Source organism: Hemiscyllium ocellatum, chromosome 28 (assembly GCF_020745735.1).
Source record: "Hemiscyllium ocellatum isolate sHemOce1 chromosome 28, sHemOce1.pat.X.cur, whole genome shotgun sequence".
Lineage (NCBI taxonomy): Eukaryota > Metazoa > Chordata > Chondrichthyes > Orectolobiformes > Hemiscylliidae > Hemiscyllium > Hemiscyllium ocellatum.
In genome coordinates, this window is record NC_083428.1 from 46,702,553 (window position 1) to 46,720,889 (window position 18,337).

General features: G+C 41.1%; 1 protein-coding gene across 4 annotated transcripts in view; it reads right to left on the minus strand.

The window, feature by feature from the left end:
* The window catches only part of c28h19orf44 (chromosome 28 C19orf44 homolog), a 36,919-nt gene extending 22,915 nt beyond the window's left edge, over positions 1–14,004 (minus strand). For 2 of the 4 annotated variants that reach the window (XM_060846132.1, XM_060846136.1), the window contains exons 1-5: positions 13,860–14,004; positions 10,593–10,704; positions 7,880–8,602; positions 3,492–3,702; positions 2,254–2,336 (exon numbers count right to left, since the gene is read on the minus strand). In XM_060846132.1, coding sequence (XP_060702115.1) covers positions 2,254–2,336; positions 3,492–3,702; positions 7,880–8,602; positions 10,593–10,700 — 1,125 coding nt within the window. In that variant the 5' untranslated portion in view covers positions 10,701–10,704; positions 13,860–14,004. Of the gene's footprint in view, positions 1–2,253; positions 2,337–3,491; positions 3,703–7,879; positions 8,603–10,592; positions 10,705–13,627; positions 13,797–13,859 lie in introns of those variants that run through there. The other 2 variants (XM_060846134.1, XM_060846133.1) reach the window with 2 other exon arrangements.
* Positions 14,005–18,337: the final 4,333 nt, after the last annotated feature.

An 18,337-nucleotide genomic window follows, 5' to 3' on the forward strand; every position in this document is an offset into this window, starting at 1 on the left:
GCAACAAGATCTCATGACTCTTAAACTCAATCACCCTGTTAATGAAAGCCAAAACACCATATGCTTTCTTAACAACCCTGTCCACTTGGGGGGCCATTTTAAGGGATCTATGTACCAAGATCCCTCTGTTCCTCCACACTGCCAAGAATCCTATCAAAGTTTGTGAGAAGATTTGTAGCTCGGATGCTTGTTGTGGTCGATGAAAGGGGACGAAACGTTTGCAACAAAAGCTCCCAGCTCGGCGAACAGAACCACAACAAGAATCCTATCCTTAATCCTGTACTCAGCTTTCAAATTCGACCTTTCAAAATGCATCACCTCGCATTTATCTAGGTTGAACTCCACCTGCCACCTCTCAGCCCATCTCTGCATCCTGTCAATGTCCCGCTGCAGCCTACAACAGCCCTCTATACTGTCAACGACACCTCCAACCTTTGTGTCATCTGCAAACTTGCTGACCCATCCTTCAATCCCCTCATCCAAGTCATTAATAAAAATTACAAACAATAGAGGCCCAAGGACAGAGCACAGACTTTCAGGCAGAATATTTTCCTTCTACTACCACTCGCTGTCTTCTATTGGCCAGCCGATTCTGTATCCAGACAGCTATGTTCCCCTGAATCCCACTCCTCCTGACCTTCTGAATGAGCCTACCATGAGGAACCTTATCAAGTGCCTTGCTGAAGTCCATATACACCACATCCACAGCTCGACGCTTATCAACTTTTCTGGTCACATCCTCAAAGAACTTGATAAGGTTTTGAGGCATGACTGCCCCTCACAAAGCCGTGTTGACTGCATTTAATCAAGCCATGCTCTTCCAGATGGTCATAAATCCTATCCTTCAGAATCCTTTCTAACACCTTGCAGACGACAGACGTGAGACTTCCTGGTCTGTAATTGTGGGGGATTTCCCTATTTCTTTTCTTGAAGAGAGGAATTACATTTGCCTCTCTCCAGTCCTCAGGTACAACTCCAGTGGAGAGTAGGATGAAAAGATCTTCGCAAGTGGTAAAGCAATTGCATTTCTCGTTTCCCAAAGCAGCCGAGGACAAATCTGGTCCGGGCCTGGCGACTTGTCAATCTTAATGTTTGACAAAATTTTCAGCACATCAGCTTCCTCTATCTCTATCCATTTCAGCATGCACACCTGCTCTTCAAAGGTTTCATTCATTACAAAGTTTGTTTCTTTCGTAAACACAGAAGCAAAAAACTCATTTAGGGCTTCCCCGACCTCCTCAGACTCCACACACAAATTCCCTATGCTATCCCTGATCAGCCCTACTCTTTCTTTGACCATTCTCTTATTCCTCACATAAGTGTAAAATGTCTGTGTTCTCCCTAATCCGTTCTGCCAAGCCTTTCTCGTGCCCCCTCCTGGCTCTCCTCAGACCATTTTTAAACTCCTTCCTCGCCTGCCTGTAATCCTGTAGAGCTGAGCTTGACCCTAGCTTCGTCCACCTCACGTAAGCTACCTTTTTCCTTTTGACGAGAAGCTCCACCGCTCTAGTCATCCAAGGTTCCTTTATTTTAACACTTCTTTTCTGTCTCAGAGGGACATATTTATTCATCGCTTGCAACAACTGTTCCTTAAACAGTCTCCACATGTCTACAGTGCCTTTACCATGGAACAATTGCTCCCAATCCATGTTTCCTAACTCATGTCTAATCGCATTATAGTGTCCTCTTCCCCAATTAAATATCCTCCCATTTTGCCTAATCCTCTCCTTCACCATAGCTATATAGAATGTGAGGCAGTTGTGGTCACTATCACCAAAATGCTCTCCCACCACAAGATCTGATAATGCTCGGAAACGAGCCGGGGCAGTCTAGAATGGCCTCTCCCCTCGTCGGCCTGTCAACGTACAGAGTTAGGAAACCCTCCTGAACACACCTTACAAAAACAGTTCCATTCAAATCTTCTGCTCGAAGGAGGTCTCTTGTACTGCATTATTGTATGATTCTTTACATATCGCAGTATGCGTCAGTCCACTACACCACATCAACAATCGTAATTTCTATTTACCACTTCCTCATATCCACTCTAAGCAAAGCAACCAGGTTTATATATATATCCTGGGTGCTGACCTCACTATGGTTGATGAGGCCACATTTAGTTAAAGTACATTGTGAGAAAGCTCTAAAATACCTTTTTATTGGAAGCCTACCTATTCAAGGATAGAACAATATGCAGTGCTGCAAAATTCATAGCATATTCAAATGGAACAACCTCAACTTGGACAAACAAGTTACCTTCACAGCTGGTGCTTCTTTGTTCATTTTCTGTTCTACAGTTGGCACCAAATCTTCCAAAGTCAAGATATTTAGCCTAAACTCTGAATCAGAATGGGAGATACATTACAAAGTGACATGGCATTTCAATTATAATCTGTAAAATCTGATTATAAAGCTCCACATAAACTCTGCTGCTGAAAAACTACTTCCAATTTACTTACTCAGCAATAAACTATAACATGAGAGTGCACTTCCTGAGCAGAACTGATCCCATTAGAATTTGGAAAGTTGCCCATCACTCATTGTCCTTTTACAGTACAATACAAAAAGCAAGGCCACGACTAAATAGAACTTTGTATTTGTATTGTCATTCCAATTGACAGATATGGCCTGGGATAAAGTATAAACACATTAGAAGTGTTTCTACCAGCTTAGTAAACAACCTATGTAGTGCAATATGAAGTCATAGAAACCAAGAGCTCCTAGGTTAATCATAGACAGTTCTGGTTTGTTAATCTAAGAGTAGCAGTTGAGCTATATGAGATCACTGATAATTCTGGACGACACAAAGACAAAAGCTGAGTTAGAATTCTGAGAGATTCCACTCCCGTTTATTATTTCCTGCTGGAAGTACATGTGTGGATGGCAGTAAACAGGACTGGATTCAGTTGTGTTCACCCTACAAATCAAGCAGTTTCTCAACATTCACTGCTTATTAAGACAAAAGCCAATGTTATGAACGCTTTTGTTTCCAAATTGCTATTTGTTTTATATGGAGGAGATGAGCTTATCAAAGTTTAGCTTGACTTCTTTACTTGGTAACAACTTTTTTTTTAAAAAAAGAAAGACAATGCCTACTCATCCTATGTTCAAGGACTACAGCTTCAAATCAACTGGACAGAAAATCTGGTACTACAAGGCCAGAATATTAGTTTACCAGTTAGGAATTGATTAAAGGAACAACTAGATACATTTCTGGATAAAGAGAGGATATTCTCTTTCAGAATCCTTTAATCCAGCTCCTGTGGCACAATGGTAATGCCTTACCTAAGGGCTGAAAGGTTCAGGTTCAAGCTTCACGGCATGCAGGTTTATCATAACATGTCTGAATAGGTTGATTAATTATGATGTAATGGGCTTAAAGGCCTCTTTCAATGCTGTAAAAACACTAAGCATTCTGTCAACTTCAACATTTATACTCATCACCAATTCAAATCAAACAAGATGCCTAATGTTAGATTCAACAAGATACTGACCATTAGAGGACTCACTATCCAGATTTTTCAGATCCTCAGCAAGAGAGGGTTCAGTAAACAGTTCATCCAGAGACTTAATCTCACTTTGTTCAGATGAGGAAAATGGACATTGTTTCACAAACCTCATCCGTGGAGACTGACTCAGAGGGGTGCCCACACTGGGTGGTGAGGGCATTTTAAACTGGCTCCTCTGGTGGTTTGTCATGATAGGCTATGAGTAAAACAAAATACAAATCAATGAATGTCATAAGCTAAACATGTCAGGAACAAGTACATCCAATATTTCTAAATTTACAACCAATAGATTATTAATAAACAAATGTTACACCTAGACTAAGGATTAAAATATAGAAAGGGATGGATTTCAATATCTTATTGAAGTTTGATGCTCCAAGTTACAGTGATGTATACACTTTCTCAGTTACAATGATGCTTAGCTAATAAAGAGCAAGTTGTATTTTAAACTTTGCATATCACTCTACAAAGCAGGCAAGTAACATTTCTCTCAGGTTCAAAGATAATTCATCAGCTGAGAGTGTATATTGCAGCGCAGCTAGTGAAAGAGAATTCTTTCAGGACAGTATTTTCTTGGTACAACATAATGAGTTGGAGTTGGGCATAGTAAATATAATCATAAATCTTGCCAATAACACCTTCACAAACAATGAGGATGAGTCTGTGAAAAGCTTCAGGCTGACAGCTACATTCACAGAATGTGTAGGCAGATGGCAAATGTAACTTAATGTAGGAGAGTGTGAACATGTAAATCAACAGAAATCTAAAGGTTTAAAAAAGACGATTTCCTGAAGATACAAATACAGTTCAATAGCAATTATAAAAAAGACAGTGTTTTATGCTTTATGAATAAGGACATATAGTAAAACAATAAAAAAGTAAATATAAGGTTGTACAAAATATTAATCATGTAAAATGTACAGTTGAAAGGATTTTAAAGCCATGGGAGAACCTAGTGAGGATTAATCATAGCAGTGTCAGGATAGTCAGTCAACGGGAAACCATTGATATAAGAATACAGAGGAAAATAATAATTAGGACAGAGAAGGTTAAGACTGGAGTTTTACATTGAAGGTTTTGATAGAATGATTAGGGAAAGATATTCATCCAGTTGGAAAGCCTATGATGAAAACTAAATTAAGTGAGATAGGATATTCAGAAATTCTATTTCAGAGAATGAAATTTATAAACATTGTAGTGAATGCATCTGTGGTTAAGATAAAAGTTGATAAGTAAGGACATGCATCAAATGCAATAGTCTGTATGTGCTTTAAAATTGTACCACATTATCAGTAATTAACCATACAGTATAAATCAATGTTTTGTTTTGCTGGAGAAGATCCCGTTGTGTTACTAACTGGGGCAATTCCAGGAGGTATTCACAGGAACCTACCAATTGATGATATGGTTCCTTCTTTTACCCAACAGCACTAGCCACAAGAAGGTTCAAAGCATGAAATAATAACAGTAATAATCAAAACAGGCAGTTGTTACTCCAGGCTGGCTAAATCTACCTGGTCATAAGTGACACGTCACCAGGCTATTGTCCAACAGGTTGTGTGTGATTTTTTTGACTTTGTCCACCCCAGTCCAACACTGGCACCTCCATATTAAATCCACCAGCTGATGGACAAATTTCACTCCTCCTCACAGCATTTCTGCTATTATGCCCAGATCTGATACTCACTTCTGAACCCATTTATTGACTGAAAATCCATGGCTTTTCTCTACCCTGGTGCAATTAGGATTAGTACAAATTATATGTAACTGAAGTACCTCTGGGGAAATCCAACAAGAGTGGTCTGTGATGTAGCACTTCACCCTGGTTTTAATCGATCCTACTGCATTTAGTTATCAGAAATACAAAATATGAACACTAATGCACTACTAAGCTATTTGTGAGCATCTTGCAAGATACCTTGCCGACCTTGTCCCCAATTGTAATGAAAGCCTGGCTTTGCTCTACATTAACCTTTTACTGGAAGCACCCCACTGTAACCTCTGATTCCCTTTCCTCCTGTGCATTCCAATAACAATTCCATTGCTCCACATTCACACTTTAGTGTATTCTGATAAATTGACTTCCTGAGTAAATCCACTAGTTAGCCTGCCTGAGTACATTTTGTAGTAATCTGGACTTTCAGAAAGCTTTTGATAAAGTCCCACATAGGAGGTTAGTGAGCAAAATTAGGGCGCATGGTATTGGGGGCAAAGTACTAACTTGGTTGGCTGATAGTCTCCATTTCAGAATGGCAGGCAGTGACCAGTGGGCTACCGAAGGGATCAGTGCTGGAACCGCAGCTTTTTACAATATATGTTAATGATATAGAAGGTGGTATTAGTAATAACATTAGCAAATTTGCTGATGATACTAAGCTGGATGGCAGGGTGAAATGTAAGGAGGATGTTAGGAGATTACAGGGTGACCTGGACAGGTTAGGTGAGTGGTCAGATGCATGGCAGATGCAGTTTAATGTGAATAAATGTATGGTTATCCACTTTGGTGGAAAGAACAGGAAGGCAGATTACTACCTAAATGGAATCAATTTAGGTAAAGGGGCAGTACAAAGAGATCTGGGTGTTCTTGTACACCAGTCAATGAAAGTAAGCATGCAGGTACAGCAGGTAGTGAAGAAGGCTAATAGCATGCTGGCCTTCATAACAAGAGGGATTGAGTATAGAAGCAAAGAGGTTCTTCTGCAGCTGTACAGGGCCCTGGTGAGACCACACCTGGAGTACTGTGTGCAGTTCTGGTCTCCAAATTTGAGGAAAGACATTCTGGCTATTGAGGGAGTGCAGCGTAGGTTCACGAGGTCAATTCCTGGAATGGCGGGACTACCTTACACTGAAAGATTGGAGAACTGGGCTAGTATACCCTTGAGTTTAGAAGACTGAGAGGGGATCTGATTGAGACATATAAGATTATTAAAGGATTGGACATTCTGGATGCAGGAAACATGTTTCCGCTGATGGGTGAGTGCCGAACCAGACAACACAGCTTAAAAATACGTGGTAGACCATTTAGGACAGAGATGAGGAGAAACTTCTTCACCCAGAGAGTGGTGGCTGTGTGGAATGCTCTGCCACAGAGGGCAGTGGAGGCCCAGTCTCTGGATTCATTTAAGAAAGAGTTGGATAGTGCTCTCAAGGATAGTGGAATCAAGGGTTATGGTGATAAGGCAGCAACAGGATACTGATGAAGGATGATCAGCTATGATCCTATTGAATGGTGGTGCAGGCTCGAAGGGCAGAATGGCCTACTCCTGCACCTATTGTCGATTGTTTGTTTTGTATTCTAAGACAAGGATTTGAATTCTTGCACAACTAAACAAAACTAAAACTATTTGATATCAGAGTAAAACGTTTTGATACATTTTCCCTTTAAATTGCTTTTTCCCTGCATTTTCATCAACTACCTCTACAAACTTCTGCATCTAAAATTCTACCAACCATATGCTAATATACATTAAGTCCTTTTAATCCATTACTTCTGCACTTTCTGATCTGTTTCGGCTCCTGGTTTAAACAATGGCTCGACTTCTCAATATTAAAATTAGACATGATCTTTCCTCTTTGCCCAATGATCTCCTCTAGCACTTAAACCCTCAAGATTGCCTCTTCTGAAGTGCAGTGCACAATTCTGGTCACCTTAGAATTCAGAAAAAATTTACCAGCATGTTGCCAGGAATGAAGCATTTGATTTAGAATAGGCTGGATAAGTTGGGACATTATAGAGGTTTATAAAATCATAAGAGCATAGATAAGGTGAATAGCAAGGTTCTTTTCCCTCCGGTGGTTGGGGGAGTGGAGTTCAAAATGAAGGGGCATATTTTTAGGTTGAGAGGAGAAAGTTTTAAGAAGGACAAGGGGCAGCTTTCTTACAGAGAGTAGTTCAGGTACGGAATGACCTGCCAGAGTAAGTGGTGGATGCAGATACAGTTACAACATTTAAAAGACATTTAGAATAAGAAAGTTTGGAGGGATATGGGCAAAATTGAGGGAAATGAGACTAGTTTAGTTTGGGAACATGGTCGGACTGGACTAGTTGAACCAATGGGTCTGTTTCATGCTGTATGATTCTACGATTATGTTTCTCCAATTCTGACCTCTTGTACATCTAACTTTATTTCTTCTTACCATTCCTTCAGCCACATCACTGTATGGATTCCATCCTTTGGTAAACTGCTGTCTCTTCTGTTTTAAGACTTGCCGTTTGATGAAGTTTTTTTGCCACTTGCCTTCACAATAGTTTATGTGGTTCACTATTAAATACTGTCTGACAATGCTCTTGTAAAGCAATTCGGCATGTTTAACTATATTAAACAAGCAATGTAAATGAAAGCTGATGAAGTACTAGTGTGTAGATACATTACCTGATTATGTAACTTGGAACCGTGTTGTGGAGTCTTGTGTGATTTTTTTGTTAGTTCAGTTTCATCAGCAAATTTAAAGGCGCCTCCTAGCATCCTTTTCATTTCCTCCTCGTCACTGTCGACCATGACCACTCTGCCTGAAGATTTAGGATGTCCATTCTGCTGGTCTTTCTTTGAAGATCCAATTTCTTTCTTCAGATCCCTGACATTAACTTCCTGCTTTGTTGCAGTTCTCTTCAAGAACCTGCTCCCTTTTCCACTTAACTCACTGCTTGACTTGGGAGAAATCTGCTTTTCATCAGAACTGCACAAATACTCATCAGAATCGGTCACGTGTGCATTCAGTCTTCTGTTCATGATTCTGCTTTCTATTTGTGCCAATCTGGCAAGCACGGCACTGGGAGATTTGCTCAACACAGAGGCAGCATCTGGTCTTCTTGTATTTACCTCATTAACTTTCTTCAACGTGCTCTTGCTCACAGTAGGACTTTGTGATACTGCCAGTTTGCTTGGCTTTTTCAAGAATCGACTGCCTGTCAATGCCAGCTCCCTGATACCTTCTATTGGCACTGCAGTGGCTGCAGTTTTTGAATATCGATGCTCCTTCCATTCTTTGTCCACAGTATCCGCTGTTGAAAAATCACTTAAGTCACTAATTTCACGCAAGTTGAATGGATTAACCTTCAGAGTATTGTTTTTCTTATACAGTGTGCTCATATATTCCTGCAAATACAAGAACAAAAATTTAGAAAATGAACTGTACTGTCATTTTATGGAGAAAATGGAGGTTTAGTGGTGGAACAGACGTGGTCATTACCTGTAATTCTCAATCTGAAATGAGCCATGGAAAGAGGCTTTGAGATTAAGTCAGAAGTTTAATCATAAGGGGGTAAAGATAAAAAAAAATAGGAATGGAAGTATTCTAAATATTCAAGCAGTGAGTTTAAGAGTTTGAGTGGCAGAACGTTCATGGAATACTCAATCCGTGCATGTCAGAAAGTTAAAGTACCACTAGAGTTTAAACATATATTTAAATGAGAAAGAACAGCGGTCATATTTCAGCTCCGTTGGTTGTTTAAATTAGAGAAAGCAAGATATGGCAGATTACTGAGGCACACAAAATTAATTAACCTCAGCTGACGAAGGTATTGAAGCCCTGAAGAGATAAGGCAGAAGAAAAGAAAGAAAAGAAAGACAGAAAACGAGATACCTATAAAGCGCTGACATGTGGAACAGGAGATTGTTATAGATGGGTGTTATTAGCTTGACACAATAATACAATGATTAAAAAAAACTCAAAAGAAATACGATTGTTAATTTTATAAGTTTATAAAGATTATTATATTTTGATATGCTATTTTTATGGCAAGAGATTACTTAGTGTGGAAACAGGCCCTTCAGCCCAACAAGTCCACACCGACCCGCCACCCACCCAGACCCATTCCACTACATTTACGCCTTCACCTAACACTACGGGCAATTTAGCATGGCCAATTCACCTCACCTGCACATTTTTGGGCTGTGGGAGGAAACCGGAGCACCTGGAGGAAACCCACACAGACAAGGGGAGAATGTGCAAACTCCACACAGTCAGTCAGTTGCCTGAAGTGGGAATTGAACCCACAAATTTAAATTTAAATAAAGGGAGTCATGTAACTTGTTTTACATTCGGGACTGTAGGTTTGGGTAGTTTGATTGTTAGGAAACCAAGGATTGTTTTACTGAGGTGGTGGTGCAAGGTACTTCTGTTTAGAGACATAGATACTCTCTTAATATACCATGAGCAGACCTTCAATCTCTCCAAGTAAGGTACTACTGACATCAAGTTTAAACAGTTTTGCTCTGAATAGTCCGCTTCTTTGATGTTAGGGAGTTGTCCTCAAAGATAATTAGTAATGCTACCAAGATTTAAGATTAACATGTAGAAGGTAAGCTACTTTGAGGTTGGAGACTTTCTTAGAAAGCAATGACTATGTCATAGATTGACAGCATATTGTTTGACAAGATTTACAACCAACTGAGAGGCAAAGAGCAGGTGATAGAGGCTACTAATTCTGCACCTGACGCAGAGAAAATGCAGACTATATTGTTCACCAAACTGAACACAGATGGGTGCTTTCTCTCAGACTAAAAAATCATTCAAGAGAATTTCAATGAGCTTGACAGATTCAGCTAGAGATGAAGAATCTATAGTGTAACCCTTGCAGTGAAAGTCAGTTTAGAAATCAGCAGTTACCCAGCAAAATAAAAATGAAGCAAGCCATCAGCTACGACAATACTGACAATGTTCCTGAAAGGTGATGTGACCAGTTAAGATGTAATGTAATATAAAACTGCAGAGACAGAGAGATTTTGATTATAAAAGTTGTATGGGAAATCTCTTTTCTGTAGTATAAAGTCACAAAAGGTGTCATCACTAGTATTGTTTAGTTTTTTTGTCACAGTAAAAGTTTTCAAACCAGAAATGTTAACATGTTACTCTTTCAGCTACTAACTGGAAATCTGATTTTCTCTTGAAAGGTCATTGGGTTCTGTGGAGATCATTACATGAGACACACTTGTCAAGTGGTTGTGAACAGAATAATAAATGCATGAGAATAAAAAAATGGCAAAGAGTCAAACAGGTTCTAGCAACCCATGAGCCTGATCAGGACAAAGGTCACCTCCATGAGTTATCAAAAAGATGTCTTTTAAGGCAATTTTTTTTAATTACCCGCAGATCGTCCCCAGAGTCTTCGAAGATTCCTGATATTCTCTGTCCAGAGAGCTGGGCCTGGGCTCTTGCTAGGGCGGAACTCCCCAATCCACTTCTCCTGAACATCCTTCTATAAGCAAACACAAAGTCAAGAAAGGGGAGCCACAAAACAGCATCCTTTCAGTGATATATAAAACCCATTTGTAAAAAGCAGGATCTCTTCACTCCCTCAAAACAGCCCCAGTGTAGAAGGATAGTTTGCAAATCACTGACTAGCAACCTGTCTTTTAACTAAGTGGTGATATCTTTGTTTGTCAGAATTCACAGAAATATAAAGGAAAGAGCTCCTCAATGTTCCCTGGTAAATGCACCTTGTCAAGACTGAACTGGAGCAACAAGGAGAACATGGTTTTAAGATTAACAAATTGATCGCTGTACCATAGCCTCTACTGGACGTTATCAAGCTGTTGCTGCACAGGGGGCTTGGAATGTTTCTGCACTCATAACTAATTCTGAATATTGTGCAATGTATACTGTGAAGATACCCACACCTTATGATAAGGGAAAGATTAATGTTGTAGGAACGAATGATAAAAATCTATCCTGAGGAACTCCTGGAATTTTTGGCTTCCGAAGACATCACATTTCTTTGTACTTGGTATGACTCCACCCAATGAAGATGTATGGATCAGGCCAGAGCCCCTCAAAACATTTCAAGAAAGTAGCCCGGACCCTAACTTTGCTAGTTGTTTTACGCACGTTTAATGGGGATATTCCAGGAGTGATGCAGCTGGTCCATCCACTTAGCTTTAAATAAAACAGTATTTATTAGCAAGATTACCAAGTGAAACACAAACAAAAGAGAACAGAACACAAAATAACTTAATCTATCTGAAAACCTAACAGATTATCCCAACTTAATGACGCTGTTCCATATACTTGCTACAATCCACATTGACACCCCTTTGCAAAAAAAAAGGAAAATTCCAACACAAGTTCTTGCAGGAGAGATGTCAGAGAGGGGACAGATCAGCATGGACCTGCTCCTTTGGGTCCAGCAGCTTCACAACTGACTACAACTAAAACCAAGCCAAACCTACACCAGAGAAAAGCGGAGCTGGGAGAATTGGCCACTTCCCTTTCATTGTACAAGTGTTTGTTTTAAAACTGAAAAGATTATTCAAGTAGATCAACCCTAGACATTTCAGAACCAGGGTCTTTACAACCTTCTGAAAAAAACCAAGGACAACATAACCTTGTTAAAGGAGCAGCATCATCACATAGAGCTTGCCTGCATATTCCATTGACTTCAATTTAGCCAATTTGGCAGCAGATTTGGTCAAATTCTGCCTCTTAAGGAAATTATTCTTACCTCACTCCTAAAATTCAGCTCAATGTTTGGACAACGGCAGTAATGATATTGGGAGCTGAATGGCTTCAGCAGAATCCAAACTGAAGATTAATTAGTAGGTTATCACTAAGTAAGTGTCATTTGATAGCATTGTCAGTGACATTGTCTATCACTTTTTTGATGATCAAAAATAGACTTTCAGGGCAGTAAATGGTCAGGCTGGGTCTGTCTGTTTCTTTATGCAGAGGATATCCCAGGTAATTCTCTTCATTGCCAGTGTTGTGGTTGTACTCGAACAGCTTAGCTAGAGCTAGTTCTGGAGCACAACTCTTCAGTCCTATTGTCAGAATATTACCAGGGCCCAGGGGAGGCAATGACCCAGTGGTAATATCACCAGACTGTTAATCCAAAGACCCAGGTTCGAAAACCACCACGGCAGATGGTGGAATTGAATTCAACAAAAAAAAATCTGGAATAAAAGGGTCCAATGAGATCACAAATACATTGTCAAATGTTGGAAACCCATCTGGTTCACTAGAGTACTTTAGGGATGGAAACTGACTTGGTCTGGCTGACATGTGACTCAAGACCCACAGAAATATGGTTAACTATAACTGCCCTCTGGCATTTAGAAATGGGCAATAAATTCTGGCCTAACCAACGACGCCCTCACCCGTGATCGAATAAAAACAAGTCATCACTACATCGAGTGCCTTAAGTTGTTTCTTGATATCACATTTGGCTGAATCAAATTAGCTGACAACTGGCACCTCTGGTGTAGGAAACTAAAACAGGAGACTGAGGTGGTTCATCCACTTGGTACCCCTGGCTGAAGGTGGTTGTAAATATTTCAGCCTTGTATTTATTCCAATTGACATGTTGGGCTACCCCAGCATTGAGGATGATATTGTTTGAGGAACCTTGTCCTCCAGATGTTTAGTTGTTCATCACTGGATGTGACAGGACTGCGAGTAAAAAATGAGGTCTGCAGATGCTGGAGATCACAGCTGCAAATGTGTTGCTGGTCAAAGCACAGCAGGCCAGGCAGCATCTCAGGAATAGAGAATTCGACGTTTCGAGCATAAGCCCTTCTGCAGAATTTTGATTTAATCTGTTGGTCATGGGCTTATTTTGCCCAATCTGTAGTATGTTGAAATGAAATGTAGAGACACTTAAAAATCAAACTATCTAATGTATAGGAATACTAATAAAACTATAATTCAGTTGGTAGCACTCTCACATAAGTCAGAAGCATAAGAATTGAAATCGCTCTCCTAAACCTGGACAGAAAAATATCTAGGTTAATTCTCCAGTTCTGAGGGAGTTCTTTTCGGAGTCTTTTTGATATGATGTTAAACTGTGACGAGGTCTGTAATCTCAGGCAGACATTTAAAGAGCCAATGGTACGACGAAAACAAGAGCAGGGAGTTATCCCAACTGTCTTGGTCAATATTTATATATCAACCAACATCACAAAAGCTGATTATCCAATCGTCACATTGATATATGTAGGATCTCACTGTGCGCAAATCTGCTACCAAAACTCCTCCATAAACTAGTGACATGAGTATTTACCTTTAAGCACTTTGGGACGTACGGCCGTCGTGAAAGGCGCTCTCTACCCTTTATAAACATAGCAAGTAGCAGAAAACAGAAACAACATTTTAAAAAGAGACTGGAAGCAAACAGATTATCTTATAACCTGCGTGGAGAGGGCAGACAGACATTGTTTCAGGACGATAAACTTTCAAACGGTTAGCCTGGAGGTGGTGGAGGGTGTGGTGGTAACACAAATCACGAACCTCTGACAGGGGAAGAGGGAACGTTTGTTTCAAAGAATAAAATGAGAAATGATCTCCTCAAGATTACACATCGCTTATAATCTAACGGAAACTGCCCAAACTAGTGACGAGAATCGAATGAAGTCAACCTACCTCCACCTCCACCTCCACCTCCGGTTCCGGTTCCAGGTTCCTACTGTTGCCTAGTTACCTAGCCCTGGTGTAACACAAGCGTCGCTCCGAAAGCTGCTGTGCTTCCAATTAAACCTGTTGGACTATAACCTGGTGTTAAGTGATTTTTAACTGGTGTAACACAGTAAGGGTTCCGGGTTCCGGTGGTTTCTACATTTCATTCGGGTGTTACACGGTAAGGGTTCCGGGTCCTGGAGGTTTCTGCATTTCATTTTGGGTTGTCCGGAGCCACGGTGGGAGCAATGACCTTCAATCCCAGCACTCAGTAACTATTATCATAAATAATCTTGGTCACAATAACCGTTGAAGAACATATTATATTACAAAAAAGAATGTCACTTTTAGTATTTTAAAATGAATATATTATCCTCTGACTCATGAACTCGCACGCTGCTGTGATCACAACATGATCAATATAGTTGAAATGATATGGAGGAGCAGTTGATGGGCGGCTGTGCACACAACCTTCTGTAGTTTCTTATGGTCCTGGGCAGAGCAGTTGCCATTCCTGCCGTATGCACAGGATAATATGTTTTCTATGGTGCAGCTGTAAAAGTTGATGAAGGTTTTTACGGACATGCTGAATTTCCTGAACCTCCTGAGAAAGAAGAAATGTTGTTGCGCATTCTTGACTGTCTTGTTAACATTTATGAGTTCCTCTCTTAGAAGTCCCCTTTCGAGAATAAAACTATTGTGTTTCTCATTTTTTTCAGCAATATTTCTAAACCTTGACAGTACCATAATTTAACTTATCTCTGGATGTACAATGCAGAAACAGGTCACATTTGGCCCAAAATAGTCCATCCACAAATGTTTTTGCTCCACAAGTGTCTCTTCCCATTCTTCATCATTTAGCATAATTCATCATAAAGGTATCCATCCTATTTAGTCTCGTAGTAGCAAGTCCCATAATCTAATGATTCACAAGATTCAAATAGTTCACTAACGTCGTTCAGGGAAGGAAATCTGCCATCTTGACCTGGTCTGGCCTACATGTGACTCCAGACCCACAGCAATGTGGTTGACTCTCAATTGCCCTCTGAATTAGCTTGTATGCCATTCAATTGTACCAATCGCTATATAGTCTAAAAGAAATTAAACTAACCAGATCCATGGCATTGACCTAGGCATTGAGAATGACAAAAGCAGAAACAGTCCAGTCGATTCTGCAAAGTCCTCCTCACTACCATTTGGGACGAGTGCCAAAATTGGGAGTTGTTTCATAGACTAATCAAGCAACAGCCAGACATTGTTTGTATATCATGATTCCGTTAGTATGACTAAGTCCGAGACACCAGTACCACTATCCCTGAACCTGTCCTGTCTGACTGGCTACCAGCTGAGGTGGTAGCACAGTGGTGGGGAGGTAGTTGCCCTGAGAGTTCTCAACATTGACTCTGGACCCCATGAAGTCTCATGGCTTCAGGTTAATAATAACAAGCAGGAGGCTTGCTGTGTTCTTCCAGCCTCCTGCTTGTCTACTTTGAATTCCAGCATCTACAGTATTTTTGTCTCTAACTCAGATTAAACATAAGTAAGGAAACCTCCTACTGACTATCATATACTGTCCTCCCTCAGCTGGTGAATTGGTACTCCTCCATGTTGAACAACACTTGGAGGAAGCACTTGAGGATGGAAGGGCACAAAATGTAGTCTAGGTGGAGGATTTCAATGTCCACCATCAAGACTGGCTTGGTAGCAATACTACTGATGGAGCTGGTCAGGTCTTACAGGATATAGCTGCTAGACTGGGTCTGTGGCAGCTGGTGAAGGAGTCAACAAGAGGGAACAAACATACTTGACCTCATCCTTACCAATCTGTCAATTGCAGATGCATCTATCCATGACAGTATTGGAAAGAGTGACCACTGCACAGTCCTTGTGGAGACGAAGTCCCTCCTTCGCATTGAGAATAACATCCATTGTGTTGTGTGGCACTATCACCATGTTAAATGGTACAGACTTCAGACAGATCTAGCAACTCAAGAGTGGACACCCATGAGGCACTGTGGGCCATCAACAGCAGCAGAACTGTACTCCAGCACAATCTGTAACCTCACGGTCAGGCATATCGCCAACTCAACCATTACCATCAAGCCATGGGATTGACCCTGGTACAATGGAGAGTGCAGGAGGGCATGCCAGGAGCAGACCAGACATACCTAAAGGTGAGGTGTTAACCTAATGAAACCACCCAAAAGGACTACTTGCACACCAAACAGCATAAGCAGCAAGTGATAGACAGAGTTATAGAGTCATAGAGATGTACAGCATGGAAACAGACCCTTTGGTCCAACTTGTCCATGCCGACCAGATATCCCAACCCAATCTAGTCCTACCTGCCAGCACCCGGCTAGATCCCTCCAAACCCTTCCTATTCATATACCCATCCAAATGCCTCTTAAATGTTGCAATTGTACCAGCCTCCACCACATCCTCTGGCAGCTCATTCCATACACGTACCACCCTCTGCATGAAAACGTTGCCCTTTAGGTCTCTTTTATATCTTTCCCCTCTCACCCTAAACCTATGCCCTCTAGTTCTGGACTCCCCGACCCCAGGGAAAAGACTTGGTCTATTTATCCTATCCATGCCCCTCATAATTTTGTAAACCTCTGTAAGGTCACCCCTCAGCCTCCGACGCTCCAGGGAAAACAGCCCCAGCCTGTTCAGCCTCTCCCTGTAGCTCAGATCCTCCAACCCTGGCAACATCCTTGTAAATCTTTTCGGAACCCTTTCAAGTTTCACAACATCTTTCCAATAGGAAGGAGACCAGAATTGCACGTAATATTCCAACAGTGGCCTAACCAATGTCCTGTACAGCCGCAACATGACCTCCCAACTCCTGTACTCAATACTCTGACCAATAAAGGAAAGCATACCAAACGCCTTCTTCACTATCCTATCGACCTACGACTCCACTTTCAAGGAGCTATGAACCTGCACTCCAAGGTGTCTTTGTTCAGCAACACTCCCTAGGACCTTACCATTAAGCGTATAAGTCCTGCTAAGATTTGCTTTCCCAAAAGCACCTCGCATTTATCTGAATTAAACTCCATCTGCCACTTCTCAGCCCATTGGCCCATCTGGTCCAGATCCTGTTGTAATCTGAGGTAACCCTCTTCACTATCCACTACACCTCCAATTTTGGGTCATCTGCAAACTGTACCTCTTATGCTTGCATCCAAATCGTTTATGTAAATGACAAAAAAGTAGAGGGCCCAGGACCGATCCTCATGGCACTCCATTGGTCACAGGCCTCCAGTCTGAAAACAACCCTCCACCACAACCTTTGAGCCAGTTCTATATCCAAATGGCTGGTTCTCCCTGTAATCCATGAGATCTAACCTTGCTAATCAGTCTCCCATGGGGAACCCTGTCGAACGCCTTACTGAAGTCCATATAGATCACATCTACTGCTCTGCCCTCATCAATCTTCTTTGTCACTTTTTCAAAAAGAAGTCAGGATATGTATTAAAGAAAAAGAGATAAAGTCAGGAAATGTATTAAGAAAAAGAGAGATCCTATAAAGTGGCCAAGAGTAGTGGGAAATCAGAAGATTGGGAATGCTACAAAAACAAACAGAGGATAACAAAGAGAGAAATAAGGAAGGAGAGGATCAAATATGAAGGTAGGCTAGCCAGTAATATTAGAAATGATAAAGTTTGTGCGAAGATTTGTAGCTTGGGTGCTTGTTGTAGTGGTTCTGTTCGCCGAGCTGGAAGTTTTAGTTGCAAACGTTTCGTCCCCTGGCTAGGAGACATCATCGGTGCTGTGGAGCCTCCTGCGAAGTGCTTCTTTGATGTTTCTTCCGGTATTTATAGTGGTCTGTCCTTGCCGCTTCCGGGTGTCAGTTTCTGACACTGACACCCGGAAGCGGCAAGGACAGACCACTATAAACTATAAATACCGGAAGAAACATCAAAGAAGCGCTTCGCAGGAGGCTCCACAGCACCGATGATGTCTCCTAGCCAGGGGACGAAACGTTTGCAACTAAAACTTCCAGCTTGGCGAACAGAACGACTACAATTAGAAATGATAGTAAAAGTTTCTTTCAGTACATAAAAAACAAACGACAGACAAAAGTAGACATTGGGCCACTTCAAACTGATGCTGGAAGCCTAGTGATGGGAGATAAGGAAATAGCAGGAGAACTTAACAAGTACTTTGTGTCAGTCTTCACAGTGAAAGACATGAGTAATATCCCAACAATTAAAGGGAGTCAGGGGGCTGAGTTGAGTATGGTTGCCATTACTAAAGAGAAAGTGCTAGAAAAGCTAAAAGGTCTTAAAATTGATAAATCTCCTGGCTCCGATGGGATACATCCTAGTGTTCTGAGAGAAGTGGCTGAGGAAATAGCGGAGGCATTGGTTGAGATCTTTCAAAAGTCACTGGAGTCAGGGAAAGTCCTAGATGATTGGAAGATCGCTGTTGTAACC